At 39.7% G+C, this 19,089-nt stretch overlaps 2 protein-coding genes across 6 annotated transcripts; one reads left to right on the top strand and one right to left on the bottom strand.

The window, feature by feature from the left end:
- The first annotated feature begins 757 nt into the window (after positions 1 to 757).
- LOC146673599 (uncharacterized) lies at positions 758 to 5,574 on the top strand. The gene is made up of 7 exons (XM_085390775.1): positions 758 to 2,803; positions 2,898 to 3,007; positions 3,605 to 3,762; positions 3,860 to 3,983; positions 4,158 to 4,265; positions 4,357 to 4,406; positions 5,398 to 5,574. Exons 1-7 carry the CDS (start codon positions 2,764 to 2,766, stop codon positions 5,417 to 5,419), a joined length of 612 nt encoding a protein of 203 aa, XP_085246901.1. The 5' UTR covers positions 758 to 2,763; the 3' UTR covers positions 5,420 to 5,574.
- Positions 5,575 to 6,091: 517 nt separating this feature from the next.
- sgms2b (sphingomyelin synthase 2b) lies at positions 6,092 to 15,160 on the bottom strand. 5 transcript variants are annotated; one of them, XM_085390664.1, is made up of 7 exons: positions 15,052 to 15,160; positions 10,277 to 11,011; positions 9,544 to 9,661; positions 9,405 to 9,462; positions 8,504 to 8,599; positions 8,173 to 8,339; positions 6,092 to 7,629 (listed from the first exon to the last, which is right to left on the bottom strand). In XM_085390664.1, exons 2-7 carry the CDS (start codon positions 10,792 to 10,794, stop codon positions 7,456 to 7,458), a joined length of 1,131 nt encoding a protein of 376 aa, XP_085246790.1. In that variant the 5' UTR covers positions 10,795 to 11,011; positions 15,052 to 15,160; the 3' UTR covers positions 6,092 to 7,455. The 5 variants fall into 5 exon arrangements, with proteins under 5 accessions (XP_085246790.1, XP_085246799.1, XP_085246824.1 ...); XM_085390673.1 differs by having other exon boundaries at positions 15,062 to 15,138; XM_085390698.1 differs by lacking the exon at positions 15,052 to 15,160 and adding an exon at positions 14,917 to 15,018.
- Between the last annotated feature and the right edge of the window lie 3,929 nt (positions 15,161 to 19,089).

The raw sequence follows: 19,089 nt of genomic DNA on the forward strand, positions 1-19,089 counted from the left end.
ACTATTTTTGGATAGTTAAATGTAAATGTGATTATGATGGCCTCACTATGGTGAGTTTTCCCTGAAATAGAAAAGGAAAAATTCTGTGTATTAACAAAAAACGAGTGACTTATTCAGTTATTGATTATTTCTTTTGGAGATTATTTCGTTTTTGGGGGTTTTTTTTACCAAATATGTAGATGAACATTTTAATTTTCCTTTTTCAACTTGTGTTACTTGACACTGCCGACTAAGGTGGAGTCAAAAAAGTAGTTTATGTTCTTCTGTTGAGCAAATCCTCAACTCCAGACTTTCTATCCATAAAAAATTCTATCCATCCATCAAACCAGTTCAGACTTGTGGGTGCTGACTGGGGTCTATCCTAACTGTCAGAAGAGGAAGAGGATGGATGAATGGATAAATATAATTGTTAAAGTGCCACCTTGCCTCAATTGCTGTAGTGTTAGCAATTACAGTATGATTTTTTTCCAGATGAGTCTTGTTAGATTCCGAGGTAGGCTTTGGGGTTTCACTTGTTTGGAACAGCAAAATGTTACAAATCTTACTGTGTGAACTGTGTGCTTAATTTAGATAGTAACATGCTTCCTTGAATAAAAAAATAAACAAAAAGCTTACTGGTACTGAGTTGGACCTCCTTTAGCCTTTAGAACTGCCTTAATTCGACCAGGCAGAAATTCAACAATGTGCTGGAAACATAGCTCAGAGATTTTTCTCCATATTGACATTAAAGCATCGCACAGTTCCTACAGATTTGCTGGTTGCACGAGCATGATGCAAATCTTGGATTTAGAGCATGTTCAAGAAACCAGTTTGAGATTATCTGAGCTTTGTAGCAGTGTGTGTTACCCTGCTGGAAGCACTCATTAGAACAGAATGGGGGAACTCAGTGTCCTGCAGGTTTTAGATGTCTCCTTGAACCAAATGATTCAAAATTACCTCATCAACATGTCTTGAAGTTCTACAGAGGTAATGAACTAATCATTTGGTTGGGATGTGTTGACCTAGAGTGATATCTAAAACTTGCAGGATGGGCCCTTGAGGGCTGGAGTTCCCCACCACCCTGCATTGTTCCCCCCATCCCTCAACTCTTTTTCCTGTGAACACTTTCCTGACGAGCTGCACACATCTAATGTGTTTTACCCATGTGAAAAATAAATAAATTTATTCATACACTGCATGAATATATGTTAAAATCTCAAGTGACACAAAAAGAATAATACACTACGCGACGCTATCACATCACTATCACATTACCAATGCTGGCATCAGCTTTAACCTAGCCCTTGGCCTTTGGGGGGAGTTGTGCTTTCACTAAAATCTGTTTTAAACAATATGTGTTGGATATATTTCTAAAACAAAAAAAATATGCCTCATTATTTCCTTTGATGGTTTCTATTGGTGATAATTTAATCGGACACATCACAGCAAAACACTTCTGACAGTTGTGCCAGCAAAGCCAGAGGGATCCTCACCCCTGACACCAACACTGAACCTGGGGGTGCCAGAGAGGGAGGAGTCAAGGGTCGTGGTGAAATACAAAAGAGGATTATATCTGAGTGTTCCTGCACAAAAATGTTCTAAATATAAATGTTTTTTATTGTTAATGGAACGTATTGTGTGGGCATTTCTAGGGCCTGCAAATGTAAATTTAAAAAAAAAGAGTGAAATTGAAAAAACAAAACTGTTTTCCTGTGAAAAACTAACAGTTTAATATCTTAAGGAAATACTTTTCGTCCTGTTTTGGCAGTTTCGATTTATGAAGTAGACTGATGAAAGACAGTATTATGGCCACAGGAATAAAGAGCTCAACCAGCCCTGACTCTCAGGTGATTGAGGTTGTAGATGGTTTACAATCTGAACATTTGGGGGGTTTTGTGGGTGTAGAAGAGAAAACTATGAGGAGAGCACTGGAAGAACCTGAGGGAAGAAAATAGCTGTTTGTTGGGGGGTGGGGAGGTCGAGGGGTTTATAAACATCATGGACACGAGTTCATCTCTACAGTAGAGATGAATCACAGTCAAAGACTGTCCTGCCACTCTTCTCCGTGCTAACATCTGAATTATCCACAAATCTCTAAATCTACTTTTACTTTAGGTTTCTTTCGTATATTCCCTCCTTACAGTCAAGGACAGACAGATGCCCGGCATAGAGGTAAGTATTCATTCTAGTGATTATTGTTATTATTGGATTTTTAATTGAATTATATCAAAGGATATCATGGGTGTATTACCGGCTCTTTGGTCCTTATTTGGGGACTCAAAACTGTTGTACGGTAAAGTCATTGTCATAAATAGTCATATTGATATCACATAAGTACAAGGTAATTTCTACAAAACTTATTAATATACCTTCATTTTATTGTAAAGTAAAAAAAATATGTTTTTTATGTTTTGAATGGTAAATTTCATCATAGTCGTCTTTTGAAAGATTTTCATCTACAAATGATAACAGTTTGGTAAATAAAGATATTCATGGCAACTCAATGACTTTTAGAGCAAATATAAATGTAACTAAAATAACAATAAAACAGTTTTAACAGATGAAAGTAAACAGAGTAAAAGTGTCAATCAAATGTAAGCGCTTATAAATCTTTGATTACCTTTTTGTGTTGACAGTTACATATTAATGATAGAGCAATAACCAGTAAATGATCATTTGTAATATATAGTGTAATGCATGCTAAGATGATAATGAAATGTACATTTATTCATTCTGACTGCCTGAGTCACTGTAAACTGTGGATTATTGATCTTATTTCAGGAGATGGGACTAAATCCAAACTCTGCAGGGCTGAGCTGTGGCGGTAAAAATCAATAAACATAGATAAAAGTAAGACCATCAAAAAATACATTTTCTGACAACATTCGAAAGTGATTTGTTTCCTTCTTCTGTTTCAGTTAAACTGCAGGCGTACGACTGGTGGCCAGCTGAGCAGCAGCAGTATCTCAATACGACCAGCAGGGGGCAAAATAACACGCCACAGACTCAAAGCACTGCTGCTGATACTGTGAGTGTTTTTATCCCCATCTGTTCACACTGTCAGGATGAGGCCTCGATTCACTTCTGATGAGGTGTGTGTGTGTGTGTGTGTGTGTGTGTGTGTGTGTGTGTGTGTGTGTGTGTGTGTGTGTGTGTGTGTGTGTGTGTTGAAACCTTCCCTTAAAGCCAGTATGTTCCCTTTCTAACAGAATCAGTGTTAAATGCAGTCCAGGCTCGGGGTCCACTGTCCCCAGGCTGTTTTCATGTGCCTGATGTGTTGAACACAGTGTGTTCAACACATCAGGCACATGGGAAAAAGCTAAAAGCTGCTGCTTTCTGTTTCTATTACGATCAAGACTGAGACACCAGGAAATTGCTGGGCAGAGATCAGCAGCCTCGAGGAAGCTGGGAGTGAAGCACCGATAATACACAAAAGGAAATAAATGTATTCATTATACTAGTGAACATCCTGTTACCTGCCATTTAAATTAAACCATCCATTTTCTCAACTATAAATAAATTAATAGTACAATAAATTATTTAAAATGAACTTTTTCGGATTTGTAATCGTTCAATTTCTTTTTTTAAACTAAATGTTTGAGCCTCTCTCCTTGTCTCTCTGCAGTCCGTCCATCCTCTCGTTCCTCTCCTCCTCTACAGCGACAGACACTTCCCCTCTTCCTCTCTGTACAGCCAGCCAATCAGCACTGCTGCTGCTGCTGCCCAGCAGGTCTCTGCCCAGTCCGGGCAGCACGCCTGTTACCACAGCAACAGTGCCTTCAGGTGAGCTTGTGGTGGGTTACTAAAGTTGAGCAGTGCTTCTGATGGAAACCAGTGGTGTGAATGAACTCTGTGCGCTCGTGCCTCTCGCCCTCGGCAGCAGGCAGCCTGTGAAGAAGCCTCTGAACGCCTTCATGCTCTATATGAAGGAGATGAGACACAAAGTGCTGCAGGAAGGCCAGGAGAGAGAGAGCGCCGCCATCAACCGCATCCTGGGCCGCAGGGTGAGAAGCCTGATGATGTCAGAGTGACGCAGGAGCAGGGCAACACAAACACAGTTTCAAAGGGTTTCTTTGGTTGCTGGCTGATGTAGCCCTTTTCACCATTTTTAATGTTTGATGTTTGATTTATGCAACTCTGAGTTTGTTTAATAAGCACTTCCTGTCTCTGTTCCTCAGTGGCACGCTCTGTCCCACTCCGAGCAGTCCAAATATTACGACCTGGCGCAGAAAGAGAGACTCCTCCACATGCAGCTCTACCCTGGATGGTCTGCCCGGGACAATTATGTATGTTTTATTTTATTTCATTTTATTTATCAGAAATTCTCCCTTTGCATGTCTGTGCCTGAAAGCTTCTGCTTCTTTTTTTAATCTTCAGGGTAAAAGGAAGAGGAAGCAGAGCCAGCAGATATCAGGAAGCACTTCCAGGTTGGGTTTTTTTTAATATCCGTCACTGACAGTCCAGTCATATTCATAAATATAGGACATGATGATATTTGAAGGATTTTGGAATTAGTGTGAGTGAATATATGCCAAAAATTCAAAAAATGTAATACACAAAAATATAAGAATAAAATAGAACAGTGTTTTATTTCCCTTTTTAATAATAAATGTATTTATTTTATCAGTGTGTGCTCAGATATGGAGTTTTATGGGAATATTTTAACTTTAGAAGAAAGTGTGTACTTTATTGTACTTTATTGAGCCCCGTGGGGAAATTGCTCTCTGCATTTAACCCATTCACTCAGTGAAGCAGTGGGCAGCCATTGGGCGCCCGGGGAGCAGTGTGTAGGGACGGTACCTTGCTCAGGGGTACCTCAGGGTAGCTGTTAAGGGGAATCGAACCCCCGACTTTCCGATCATGGGGCAACCACTCTACCTACTGAGCTATCCCTGCCCCTACTTGCCTACACTGAGACTTTTTTAATGTACAGATCCTGATTCTCCCAGTAAAACTTTCAGTTTTATATATTTAACAGTTTTTGAGACATTTGGGAAGTGAGCTGCAGTTATTTTTAAATAAATATATTTAATGGCCAAATAAACAAATAATATTTAAATAAGATTGTTATGACACTATTATTAATTACATACATCAACTGGTTTTAAATAATTTTAATTTTCCAATGGTTTTGTACTAATTACATTGCTTTTGTATTATACTGAGTTTGCTTTCAGTCAGTGAGCACCTGTCTGTACGTGGAAACGAATAATAAACACTGGCATTTACACACCAGGGGGCGCTGCAGAGAAGTGTTAATAATTAACCTAAAGTTTCTTTAAACTATAAAAGTGATACACTGGGGTTTAGTATGAAATAATTACTGTGAATAATCTCATAAAAGCTGAGATTTTAACCACGTGTGTAAAACTATTTTCTGTGAAATACATACAAATCTTTTCTGTTTGTTTACTGCAGCTGGACTCTGAATGCTGGATGAGAGCTCTGAAGGGGGGGGGATAATCAGACAATGACAAACAACTACAATGTAATAAAACAGCATGCGTGACTTTTCTGTCTGCGTGTTTGATTCTTTGGCTGTGAACTCCTCCTACACGATGAGGAGTGGTGGTATATCTTAGGTTAATCATCATAGCACCTAACTAAATGTAGTTTATCAGTATGTCAACAGCACGAACAGACCAAACAACACCACTATGGGCATGTAGCAGTAACATTATTGTGTATGCAGGCTTATTGGGGCTACCCAAAACTTTAAAATAGTCAAAATTAAAATAAATCCTCAGATTTTTTTTAATTGAAACCCACTGAGAAAATGACTTGAATCCTTATGAAATGACTGCTCAACTTACCTACTTTTTATCTCTGCTTAAACTGTTAAGTAGTTTAATTTGTCCCAAAAAGTGGACGTAGTGTTTTCAGTGAGAGAAACGCTTTGTCAGAAGGAATAAACTTTCTGAGATTTCCTTACGTGGATGATGGTGAACATTCATCAATACACTTTCATTCGTATTTTCCAATCATAAATCTTTATCTTAAGTTATGATCGTTACACGCTAAACAATAATGTCACTAAACAAACAACCTCTGCAATCTTTTCCTGAAAGATTTATGACTTTACAGCTGATAACTGCCTAGTTCGCATATTATTAAGTTTTTATTTTAACTTAAAAGCCATGACGGTCAGAACAATTAACACTGATATCACAACACAACAACTCAGTTCTTCCTGATACTGCAATGCTGGTTTTGTGACTTACAGAGAATAAATAAATATAACAAAACTTTTTAGAACAAGTCCTAAGCCAAATCTGGATGAAAACATGATAAAAATTGAAATGACAAGCATTCACATGGAATTTACTTTCACATTTTTGACACGTCTGAGGCTTCTTTTGTTCAGTTTTGCAGCATTTTCACGAGTAACCTACAGTTTATTTAAGGTGACAGAAGAAAAGAAAAAATACAGCTGACAAACAGTTGGCCAAAAGAAAGTGGACATTTAAGGATGTGGGTCTTAAAGAGACAGGAGCTTTTTTTTCCTCCAGAGAAGATGTATATGTGAATTGTATGTAGTAGTTCATCTTTAAAACAGAAATATTTAACCATAGTAAACAGTTCTGTGCTCAAAATAAGTCTTTTATTATCAAAGCAAACGTGTGATTGTGGCAGTGTGTTCAAGTCAACATTGGAAAAATGTGAAGAAACATGTTTATAAAACTGTGGAGCTTTCTGGCACAACGACCTTCATTATTAATGCTAGGTACATTAGGTAGAATCAAAGTTTGCAGTAAGGTTTTCTTTCACTGATTGATATGGCATTTAAAAAACAAAAAACACCCACCATTAACTCAGTGCCTTAACACTTAACATTAAGACTTGAAAATATAACTTAAACAACAACAACAACAATCAAGAACATAAAGCTACAAAAACAAATTAATTGACACTGATGAGGACCCACCTGGAGCTAGCACTGAGAATTTGAAGTCAAACCACTTTAAACCACCACAGCCAGAAGGAACTGTAATACTTAAGGGTTTAGTTTATTTTGTGTTAGGTTGCACATCCAGAAACAACAACACGGCTAGTTTAGATTTAGTCTTTTTTTACCATTTGTATGTGCAGCTTCATTTTCCTTAAGTATATCCCAAAGATATAATTAACACAGTTAGCAACAATCCAGACTGAAAAATACAACACAGCTTAGAAGTTTAGCTTTGGCACCACTCTCAGACTAGCTTACAAAAAAATAGTGTCTTTTCTTGTTGGCAGGTTTACGTCATGGATGCTGAAGACATTAAAAATGTTGTTTCTGATAAAGAGCAAGAGCTAATAATGTAAACGCACCGTCTCTTCCTCCTGTGAGTCCTCAGTACAAAAAATGCTGATTCCAATAAATAACCTGAAGGTAGAGTCTCATGTCCACCTCTGTCCATCCGTCCTCTTCAGGAGTCAGGGAGGACAGATGCTGCTGTCATCAGGTGACTTATCTCCCCTCCTCTTTGTCCTCACTTAACTATCATACCTGTCCACTATACTGTATCTCCGTCTGCATGAGGTAGTAGGGATGGGCACTGGCCACCCAAACTCAACGGGAACAGTAGCCTTGACGTTCCCTTCCAGGAATTTGAAGATCCGGTTCCACCAGGTTCTAGTCAGGTACTTGTTGGGTTCCTGATTGTGTACCTGACAGAGCACCACAAGTTAGAAAAGAAGAAACAGTTGTTGTTTTCAGTCAATTTTGAAGTCACTCAGATTTGAACTTGTCCGAGATTTTTAGTAGATGCAGCTATGCTATGAGTTTAAAACTCTTTATGTATCTTTATCTTAATGTAATAATACCTGACACAGTGAAATAACAATAGGCCAAAACAAGATGGCCCAACACAAACACATTCCAAACAAAAAGTGTATACAAAAATGTATAACAAATTATATATACTATGTCCTATCGGCCTTCTCATTTAAATTGATTCCTCCATTTCAAATGCTTTCGTTATTCCTGCAAGTGTTTCGTGCTTCATGACTAACATTTTGTTGCCTGCCCATCATGCTGCTGCTGCTTCTCTATTTGTTATGGAGGTGTGTTGGTTTAAAAATGAGATTGTATGTTTTCATCTGGTCTTGTCTGACTAATTGAAGCAGCTGAAAGAATCCTAAAACCCCAGAACACTGAATAAAGCCAGGAGATGGTGTTACGAGGCCATAACTCAGTGTGTGTCTACTCACATGTGATTCCAGCATGGCGTAGTACCACCGGAAGGTCCAGTTGACGACAAAGTATGCAACCACCACATCGATGCTGTAGTGTTCATGGCCGAGGAGGATGCAGATGAGTCCAAATATGCTCAGGAAAAAGCAGAACCAACGATACCACCAGAACCTGGGCGGGCAGTCTGAACACAAACAGGGAATACTAATAAAGCAACATGCACAAATTAGTTTAATACTACGGCTAAGTAGTAAAATCAGGGTAATGTGAAGTTAAGAGTTTATTCGTGATAAGTTGCATATCAATGTGTGTGATCATGTAAAAATAAATAGGTGTGTGGTTACTCACACTCCTTGATGAAGAGGTAGGACAGCCTCAGCATGATGGTGTGACCGCTGTACAAATAGTCTCCACACAAGATGTGAGAGCCGGTCACATTCAAACCTGAAGACACAAAGAAATGCAGCGTTTTATGTTAAATAATTATCACATCCATCCATTCGCTTCCGCTTATCCTTTTCAGGGTCACGGGGGGCGCTGGAGCCTATCCCAGCTGTCATAGGGCAAGAGGCGGGGTACACCCTGGACAGGTCGCCAGTCTGTCGCAGGGCCAACACACAGGGACAGACAACCATTCGCGCTCACATTCACTCGCACATTCACACCTAGTGACAATTTGGATTATCCAATTAACCTATCCCCACAAGCTGCATGTCTTTGAACGGTGGGAGGAAGCCGGAGTACCCGGAGAGAACCCACACAGACATGGGGAGAACATGCAAACTCCACACAGAAAGACCCCGGCCTGATGGTGGAATTGAGCTCAGGACCTTCTTGCTGTGCGGCAACAGTGCTAACCACCGTGCCACCGTGCTGCCCCGTTAAATAATTATATTATATTCATTCATTTCACGTGATTAAGAACGATGCAGAACTTTTAAAGAAACTCTGCACATTAATGTTGAGTGGACTCGTTTTCTAATGTAACCTTAGCTAATGTTGATAATTGTTGGTGGTGGGAACGAGGCTCCCTGGTGTGAGTGAGCATAAATGTTACATCAGTACTCCTTCTGCATGAATAAAACCCACTGATGATCAATCTCAGATGCCCTAATCTCCGCTGTGTATGCCACAGTGCAATGCAGCAGTGTCCGGTGCTTGAATACACTAGTGTTTCCTGTGAGTCAGTGTTCAGCTACAAGCCAAATACTAAACACTTACTGTACATATTTTATAAATCTAGTTTTACCTCCTCCTGAGACCATCCGGATAATCCGCCACATTTTCTCCGTCACATTGTCGTAGAGCTGCATGGACAGGACAAACGATCTTTAACTGAAGAAGGGCGACTAGTGAACAGGTGAGTACTTAGGTGCACCTTTACATACCTTTGGAGCGCACTCTAAGTGTTTTCCAGGTACCGGCAGGGTGGTGATGTACATGGTGATGCAGCGATACAGGTAGAGCGTTGCAATCATGAAGAAACACCGCCGAGCCACGATCGCTCTGCAGACAATAACATAAAAGTGTTTTTTCAGTGAGATTCCAATCCGTGTGTCAAAGGACAGTTTGGCAAGAAACTGAACCCCGTTCACAGCTGAATGAGACAAAGCACTAAGTAACCCCGGGGACAACTGGGGGAACACTGTATATAAGAACCAGTCCATTTATTAAGTACTGCAAAAATCTGAGGGAGAAATAAAATTGACTACAACAGAGAGTGGGGACCCAAGATGGAAAACTCCCAGCATTTTATGTGTTTCTAACACAACCACGAGGTAATTAAACATAATTCACTAGCATAACCAGAAATGCTGACAATAACAACAAGTTAGGAATTAGTGACGTGCCTTTGCCACAGATCAAAACACCTTTGCGATCAGGAGATGTGGGAAAACTTTCTCTGTCGGAAAATCCCTGTAGTGATTGTTAAATGCACTGGAGCATGCCTCACTAACGCTCCGTCAACTACAATTAAACCACGTAATGCATGACACTGTGAAACTCGTGCTCTGCAAGAATGTGAGTTTAAAAGATCACACTGACGTTTACTCCATAAGGGAGGGGAATTGGGCTTGGGTGCAGTACGAGTGTTAGTACACCTTCAATCCTTAGTATTACCTGTGTTTAAGTGCCAGCCACTGGACGAGCCACAATCCACAGAGAGTCAAGCCACAGGCCTCTGTTGCTTTGAAGGCCCAGGGCACTCTGTCAATGTAGTCGAAGAACTTGTCAGGAAGCGGCGGAATCACAGATTTGTCAGGCACCCGTTCATGGATGATAACGATTATGACAGCGTTGAAGACGAGGGCGAAGAAGGCGTAGATAAAGGACACGCCCGTTTTCCACCACTCTTTAGGGAGAGGGTCGTCGGACTCCTTGGTGATCTTGTCGTAGTTGCAGCGTTGCTGTATCTTGTTGCACAGCGAGTTTATCAGCTGGTTCTCTTTCAGCACTTCAGTAATTTTTCTGCGCCTGCCTTTGCCGTCACCATCGAGAACATCCTCAGAATGAGGTGTCCGGGAGATGTGGTGAGTATGGTTGGGCACCTTCGTAGACTGAGGAGGTGAAGGCGGATCTGTCGAAATCACCTCTATGCAGTTTTTATCATCTTCCTGGATCAGTTCTGATGCTGCCATTGAAGTCTTTGGCAAATAAGTTCTCTGATTTATGTGAAAAAGTTTAATGAGTTCTTTGATCACTCACAAGAGTGAGCTTCTGTGTCAATAATGAAGAAGTCCGACTGTCAGCAGCGATTGAGCTCCTTGGTCTGCAAACCATTTGGTATTAACGACAGAGCAGCGATCTTCAGTATTTGCAGTGACGTCACAGAGAAAGCAGGTGACCGGCATAAACCTGAAAAAAAGAAGACCATGAGTAAAAAAAAATAACTACAACTACAACTCTGTTATGAGTTATCAGTAAGGATCTTATATAGACTCGCATTAGTACACCTACATAACCCAAACAGTTTCACTACGTCGTACATCTGCAGTGAAATAACGTAAGTTACAAAAACAGAAACTAAGATAGACATTGCATGTTGAGCGTGTCAGAATCAGATTACATTAGAGTTTAGATAACAATAATCAGATGAACTTACAGCATCTGCCCTTCTCATCCATCAGATAAAGTTTTTCAGCTGAATCTTCAGAACAACGATGATTTTCAAGAACTCTCCTTTCACTCACTGAGTATCACGCTACACCTGCAGTGTGGGTTTGTCTTATATTAGCGGCATCACCATTAGCCCAGATCTTTACTAAACTGCATAAAGTGAAAATTGTACTTTTTCATTAGACCTACTCCATAACCTCAGCCCAGAAACCGGTCTTGTATTGACACTACAAATTTCTCTCTGCTTCTTTTTCTGCTGCCATTTCTCAAATCGACTGGAAGTGCACGGATCAACTTAAAAAGATGAACTCCGCTGCCAGTTCTTGCTTTGGTGGTGAAATTGAAATAGTCACACTGGCAACACTATCAGCTGCTTGTGTGGAGGATCTACATGTGTTCAACACAGAAGTACAGATTAATCTTTAAATGCATTGTTGTACAACACAGGTACTCATTCTGGTCTCCCTTACAACTCAAGTCCCCAAAATACTGGTAATACCAGCTCGCACACTATCATGTAACTCTCTTAAAAGCAGACCTTTACCATCCATTCATCCAACCTTTTTCTGTTTATCCATTTCAGGGTCACAGCAAGTCATTCTGGTCCCTCTTAGGACATTAAGTCCTCACAGAGTGACTGTAGACAGACTTACGTCCCCACAATGTCAGTAATACTGGTATACACACACCTACACCCGGAAGCCCACATGACTCCAGAGAATTTGGCCTTTAGTAACCTGAGGATGACACTCCCTGCAAAGCCAACACGCCCACACAAACACAGTGTGTGAACCCACAGCTGCTGACACGTTCTGACAGCATGCCACCTGGGACAGACACCGCCATTTCAAGTCTTCACCTTCAGGATCAGTATCTGCTGATAATGTGCTGATAAACCTCCCACGCCCTTCCTCGTTCAAGAAGCAAGGCGTGGTTTGACAAATAACAAAATGATCATTAAACTTCAGTTTAAAAACATAAAAACTGGGCCAGCATTAGAAACGAACATGACTATTCAATGAATCCAAGTTCATAGTTTGATACTGACTTACATGTTATTTGAAATTATAAGGATTTATTCATCGACTTCTAAAGTAAAATGTGCACTTGTAAACCCACTGCTGATAAATTCCTCCTGAGTGTGTTGCCTTTCTACCAACACTTCACACAGGAGTGCATGTCTGACATCACCTGTGTGTGAGCATCGCCATGTGAATGTTTTCTAACCAGTCTCACCCGACAGAATTACTCAGGCAAGACGTTTCCATGAAAATAAACTGTTCACAGCTGTATGAAAGATGCTAAATGATAATTAGTTAGTTTTAAGCTTGAAAAGTTGAACTTTTTTTTAGAAAAAAAAGTAGTAAAGTAGAAAAAGTTGAATATAATACAATAAAGTGATTCTATAAAGTGACTACAGCGGTCATTGCAGTTTCTAGGTCCCCAGCCCCAGTTAGCAGCTGGTGGCACTGTAACATATTTGAAATGATAACTGTGTTTATAGAATACATTTAACTGTGTAGCACTTCTGTCACCAACCAGTAAGATTTAAGCATCCAGTTGAACATCCCACACCCCTGATACTTTTAGGGAACCAATCATGTTGCGAAAAACAAAAACCCTAAAGAAAAAAAAAAAGAGTAACTGTGTCCCTACGAACAGCAAATACAGAAAAATCCAAATAACTACCTTTTCATACTTTGTCCCAAACACAACTCCTGCTGCCCACCATCAGCTGCTCTGCCCTGAATGAACCTTTATTTGCTTTTCTGCTCCCGTTTGGTTTCATTTTAGCGTCATTGTGTCAAAAGCTCCACTTTCTGCCCTGAACTGGCAGAAAAGTGGCCTCTGCTCAGCTACCAAGCTACATCCTGTTTACAGAGCAGCAGAAACGAAGTCTAATCGAGTTACAGGCATGAGAATTCAATTTCACCAAGTTAGAGCTGATTCATTAACCCAGGACACACGAGTTTTACACTGCTGCAAAGCGCCCAACTTACCTCACTGAGATAGTAAGATAAAGAATATTTTCATCTTTCACTCACCAGAGAATGTGTTTAGCCAAAAAAAAGCACAAAATTCAGTCACAAGGATTTAAAACAGAACCAATGGTCACACTGTGAGAAGAGCAGGCTTCATAACAGCCTATGTACTCACTGAAATGTCAAATGAGTAAACTTACCATCGTTTAAACAAATAAAAGTAACACAAATACGTAATATTGTAATATAGTGTTATAGAAAACACATAAATAACCTCATTAATGTGCTGGAACTGATAAATACAGTCACATTTCTATCAGACTTATTTGTCTGACCAGCTGATTAATGATTCATTTGTTTTTAGAGCAACATAATGTTTACAGTCACTGGCCACTTTTTTTTTTTTTTTTTTTTTTTTAGGTACACCTGATAAATTGCTCATGACTTTGAATGTGACATTGCTGTTTATGCAAGATGGGCTGATCTGCTGGGATTTTCACACATTTAGCATTTATGAATGCATGCAACATGTGGAACCTTGAAGAAGATAGGCTGCAGCAGCAGAAAACCACACAGGGCACCGCTCCTGTCAGCTAAGAACGGGAATCTGAGGCTACTTTTCGATGGTACGGTCGGAATATGGGGTGAACAACAGGAAAGCGTGGACCCATCCAGCCTTATATCAACAGTTTAGGCTCCTAATGGTGTGATTTGGTATGGGGCACAGCTTGCTTGGCACACTTTGGGCCCCTTATAATCCAATGAGCATCATGTAAACACTACAGCTTACCTGACCATGTCCATCCTTTTATGACGATGGCTGCTTCCAGCAGGAAAACACACTGTGTTACAAAGCTTAAATCATCTCAAACTTCTTTCATTCCAACTTACTGTACTCAGATGGTCTGCACAATTACCAGATCTCCATCTAACAGAGCACCTTTGGGATGTGCAGCCAAATAAATCTGCACCAACTGTGTGAAGCTAAATGTCCTCCTTGAATCTGTGCCACAAGGAACTTATGGCAAAAAGGAGTCCAGCCTGGTATCTGTTAAAGTGGCTAGAGAGACAAGCTGGAAGTATTGTACTGATACCTGCCAATTAATCCTTTATACCAGCTGAATTAAACACAATGAAAACACATCTAATATGCAAGCGTTGAATCAAAGACTCAACAGAAAGGCAGGAATGACATGTTTAAAAATGTGCCACAAAACAGCAAACAGCCACGAACTTTGAGTTAACTTTCTGCTAATTAATGACTTATTAGCCAATCAACAACTGATCGATTAATTAGTCTGAAAATCCCATTAGCACAACATTAACAAAAGTAAGAAGGAAGTAATTTTAAGCTTTACTTTGATAAACAGAAGTTAAAATTAGTTCACGTTAAATAATTTCCAGCAACTAAAAACAAACGTTTCGTGACTCTTTGACGAGTCTGATATCGATTAACTGGCTTATCATTTAAAAGGTGTTTGAACCCCACTCTCTGATAGAACAAGTACAAATTCACACAAAAAAAATGGTGTGAACATGTCAAAACCGTGAAAACCTACTCCGATTTAACGTTAAAAGTTACATTTCGTGTCCACGGCTTCGGTAAGCCAGTGTACGTCTCACATTTTAACTGGTGCAACGTAAACAGGAACTCAAACACACCTGTCGGAAGGTGCACGCGCGTTTCCCGTTCGTTTTAGGTATAAAACAGGTTAAAACAATTGTTAAAAAAGTTTTAACAAAAGAAAAACAAAACTGCAGTTTGTGCGCGCGAAGACGGACAAAAACAAGACTAACTTTTTGTCACCTTTCCTTCCACTTTTTCACCTCCTCCTGTTCCTCCTCTTCCGTCTCCTGGTTAAGTGACACCAAGGTTCATCTGCACGAGCCTCTCTGTGCTGGTGAGAAACTGCGCCCCGCCTCCACATGTCCCTCGTTTGACTCCAAATATGGTGATGCTGCTTCCGCCTGCATCGTGCCTGCACCGCTGACTCAACTCGAAACGGGCCGTGACTCACCTGAGATCGACTTCTCTCGCGGGACCTTCCGTCAAACGGAGAGACGGATGTACGGAAGCTCGTTTTTACCAGAAAAGTTACAAATAATAAAACTAAAAATAAACATTTACAGCTTGACAGAATCAAAGTTGTGATGATGAGAAAAAGAATGAGGCTACCAATGAAACATTTTTCATTTCCTAATTAGGTAATGAATGAAGGCGATATTTGTCTAAGTGATGTCAGCATTCCTAACACCTCAGGTATGCAGGTAAAGAAACAAAAGCCGGTCATGGCAGAAAAACAAACATTTAATTCACTGAGTCACTTTTAATCTTGAAGTCAATGATTAAACAATGTAGGCAAAAAAAAAGGACTATTTATAGGTTTTATTTTTATAAGTATTAATCGTATATGAATAAATTGACATTGCTATTATTTTAATATAAATCTTTTACACTAATATGTTTTCTGCATGTATTTGGACCAAATTTATACCATAAATCAGAGATATGGGGGGGGGGGGGGGTCAGACACATTTAAATCTCTGTGATATCTTAATATAAAAACGTTAAAGAAATTCTCCTTTAGATAATGAAACAAAATCTCTCACTGTGACTTTTTTTTAGCTTAAGTTTGTAAGAATTTGTAAATTACAGAAAAATTTCTGGTAGGTCACAGACACTTTCTGTTAATAAACCTTTTTATGTGTACTCATTGCAAAACCAGTCAACTGTTAGAAACAGTTGCAGAGTGTGCTTTGCAGTTGTTTAGGAATGTGTACGAATAGCCACGGGGAGGTCTTTGAAAAGCTGTAAAATATGAAATCACAGTTAAAAGCCCAAAATGTGTCTTCCTTTACACTTTCAAAAGCTTCCGGTGGGCCTGAGTGGAGTGTGGTCGAGTCTGGCATCTGGGCTTTATGTTTGACACCCTGCCTTAAGTAAATCAGTTTTAAAATATGCATTCAAAAATGAACCATTTTAAAAGTTAGAGGCATATAAATGATAAATACGTCAAAAACACATACATATAATAGGAAAAAAATGTGGATATGGACAATAAGCTAAACTTCGTAAAATTCACAAAAACAATTTGTGAACTGATTAAAGTATTTAGTCAACTCATTTTATTCAGCACATCTAAACAGCAAACACCAAAGTGATGTACAGCATGTAAATATATCAAAATCAATTCATAAAACGATAATCTACAAATTAAAGATGCAAAGATACAAATGAAGTGTTAAGTGCTATCTAATGACAAATAAAAATAAAAATAAAAAAATCAATAAAAAGACTCATTTGAAAAGAGCCATGTTTTAAACCTGCTCTTAAATACTGTTAGTGAGTGAGGTAAGTGACATATCTGAACAGCAAGACACTAAAAACTGAGAATGCTCGCTCAGTTGTACGAGTCAGTTGTATGTGTCAGTCGGGACTCTGCAATTAGTAACAACCTCACCGAGGGGTGTGAGACACTGTACTGTAAGAGATCTGATAAATATTCTGGAGCATACCCAAGCAAGCACTTACATGTGAGTAACCATATTTTAAAATAGATCTCGTACGTCACAGGATGCAAGTGTAACAACATAAAAACAGGCCAATGAAATTATTGTTTTTGTTATTATTATAATTATCATTGTTAGTGATTTATTATTGAAATTGTCTCATTTCTCGTTGGGTTGTAATACCAGATGGTTCCACCAGAGCGAGCTCACTGTTGACTAAAACCAAACACACTGAACTGAATCAGATCCTCTCAGTATATATACACAGTGACCACAGGGCCAGCTGTTAGAGTTAATATGTTTGTATCTGGAGGTTATTGTCATGGTCCTGAGTCTGAGGACTCAGTGTTTTGTGTTTCCTTATGCTTTTGTTCATTCCGAGTGTGTATTCTGTTGTGATTTTGCCATTTGTTAGGTTTCTGTTCTTTGCCTGCCTGCTCCCACTTCTCTGTGTTCCCTCTGTCTGTCCATGGTGTTATTGTGTCTGCTCATGAGTCTGCCTGTCAAGTTCAGTGTCCTGTCTGGTTCTCTGTGTCTGTTAGTTTCCTGTTTTATTCTGAAAGTTCATGTCTCATGTCAGTGTGTTCAGTTTTACCTCTCCCCTGTCTCGTTAGCCTAATTGCTCCCAGCTGTGTCTCCCTCCTGTGGCCCATTCCCTGATTACTCCCCTGTGTTTTCCTGTGCTCTCTGTCGCGTCGTCTGTTTAACTCCATGTCCGTCTGCATCATTCTGTGTAACCCGGTGTTCAGTCTGCATCCCTCCGCCATCTTTCTTTGTGCATTTTGTTCCTCCTCCCGTGCGTGTTTGGTTTAAGTTGAGTTCTTTAGTTTTCCCCAGTTTAGGTTTGTTTTCTCCCCGCTCTGCTCCTCCTGTTTTTGTCACCTTATCACCTCTGTAAATAAACATTCACTCGCACCCCAGCCAGTGCCTGCATTTTGGATCCTTTTCTCAATTCACCACACGACTGCTGCGCAGCCGTGACAGTACAACACGACAGAGAGCACAGGAAAACACAGGGCTTAAATACACGGGGAGTAATCAGGGAATGGGCCACAGGAGGGAGACACAGCTGGGAGCAATTAGGCTAACGAGACAGGGGAGAGGTAAAACTGAACACACTGACATGAGACATGAACTTTCAGAATAAAACAGGAAACTAACAGACACAGAGAACCAGACAGGACACTGAACTTGACAGGCAGACTCATGAGCAGACACAATAACACCATGGACAGACAGAGGGAACACAGAGAAGTGGGAGCAGGCAGGCAAAGAACAGAAACCTAACAAATGGCAAAATAACAACAGAATACACACTCGGAATGAACAAAAGCATAAGGAAACACAAAACACTGAGTCCTCAGACTCAGGACCATGACAGTTATGTTTCAGCAAATGTGAGATCATTTGCAAAAAAAAGTCAAAATTATCCTATTAATACACATTATGGACATGAATTTTGAGGCTGGTGCTTATTTTAAAGTAAAATAAAATAAAGAATATGAAATAAACCCTGATATTGATGTTTTGTCTGCAATCCAAACACGCATTTCGACTGGAAGTCCTTTAAGTAGTTATTTTGTTTTTAACCCCATCTAGTGGAGAAAAGTGGAATTACAACACTGCAACTTCTAATATCGAAATATTTTTCTCCAGCATTGCTGTAAATAAAAGTGATGGTCATCGAAATATAAAAGCACCATCAGTATTTTTAAATTATTGTAATGAATGGTTTATTGCTATTATTCAGTGTTTTAAGTTTACAGAAGTATGTATCTTCTAACCACACTGCTATTTCTGGAGAAATTGTAGTGGCATTGTTGCTAATGTCAGAGGAAAGGACATTGGCTGCCAAGATTCTGAGATGTCATCAATTAAAGGAATCTAAAGTCTAATAAGTCTAAGAAGATTATCGTTACTATGTATCTGTTGCTATGCATCTGTTACTAAGAGCAGTAGTCCCCAACCTTTTTTGTGCCACAGACTGGTTTATGTCTGACAATATTTTCACAGACTGGCCTATAAGGTGCCGCGGATAAATACAACAAAATAAAACCAGTACCAGTACCAAAAAAGAAGATCTGTGGCCCGGGGGTTGGGGACCGCTGACTAAGAGGAATTGGGGGGTGGGTGCCTATGCCTCCACTCTGAACATTACAGTCCTTGAACTGAATGACAGGTGTTTTTTCTGTTTTTCTGTTTCTTTTCTTCTTCTTCTGCTCCTCCTGCATTTGTCCTTTAGCTATTAGTTGGGTAAGGAAGATGTCCTCGAAACCAATACGCTGCTGTAGGTGCTGCTGGATTTTGGACCTCATTCATGATTTG

Source organism: Rhamphochromis longiceps, linkage group LG3 (genome assembly GCF_057381845.1).
Source record: "Rhamphochromis longiceps isolate RC_006_pf linkage group LG3, R_longiceps_female_GT1.1, whole genome shotgun sequence".
Classification (NCBI taxonomy): domain Eukaryota; kingdom Metazoa; phylum Chordata; class Actinopteri; order Cichliformes; family Cichlidae; genus Rhamphochromis; species Rhamphochromis longiceps.

Excerpts from the sequence above, each read along its gene's own strand:
- LOC146673599 (XM_085390775.1), top strand. The coding sequence starts at position 2,764 with ATGGGACTAAATCCAAACTCTGCAGGGCTGAGCTGTGGCG. Across the intron at positions 3,008-3,604 it reads AAAGCACTGCTGCTGATACT|TCCGTCCATCCTCTCGTTCC; the intron begins GTGAGTGTTTTT and ends GTCTCTCTGCAG. Across the intron at positions 3,763-3,859 it reads CACAGCAACAGTGCCTTCAG|CAGGCAGCCTGTGAAGAAGC; the intron begins GTGAGCTTGTGG and ends CGCCCTCGGCAG.
- sgms2b (XM_085390664.1), bottom strand. The coding sequence starts at position 10,794 with ATGGCAGCATCAGAACTGATCCAGGAAGATGATAAAAACTGCATAGAG. Across the intron at positions 9,463-9,543 it reads ACTTAGAGTGCGCTCCAAAG|CTCTACGACAATGTGACGGA; the intron begins GTATGTAAAGGT and ends CTGTCCATGCAG. Across the intron at positions 7,630-8,172 it reads ACGCCATGCTGGAATCACAT|GTACACAATCAGGAACCCAA; the intron begins GTGAGTAGACAC and ends GTGCTCTGTCAG.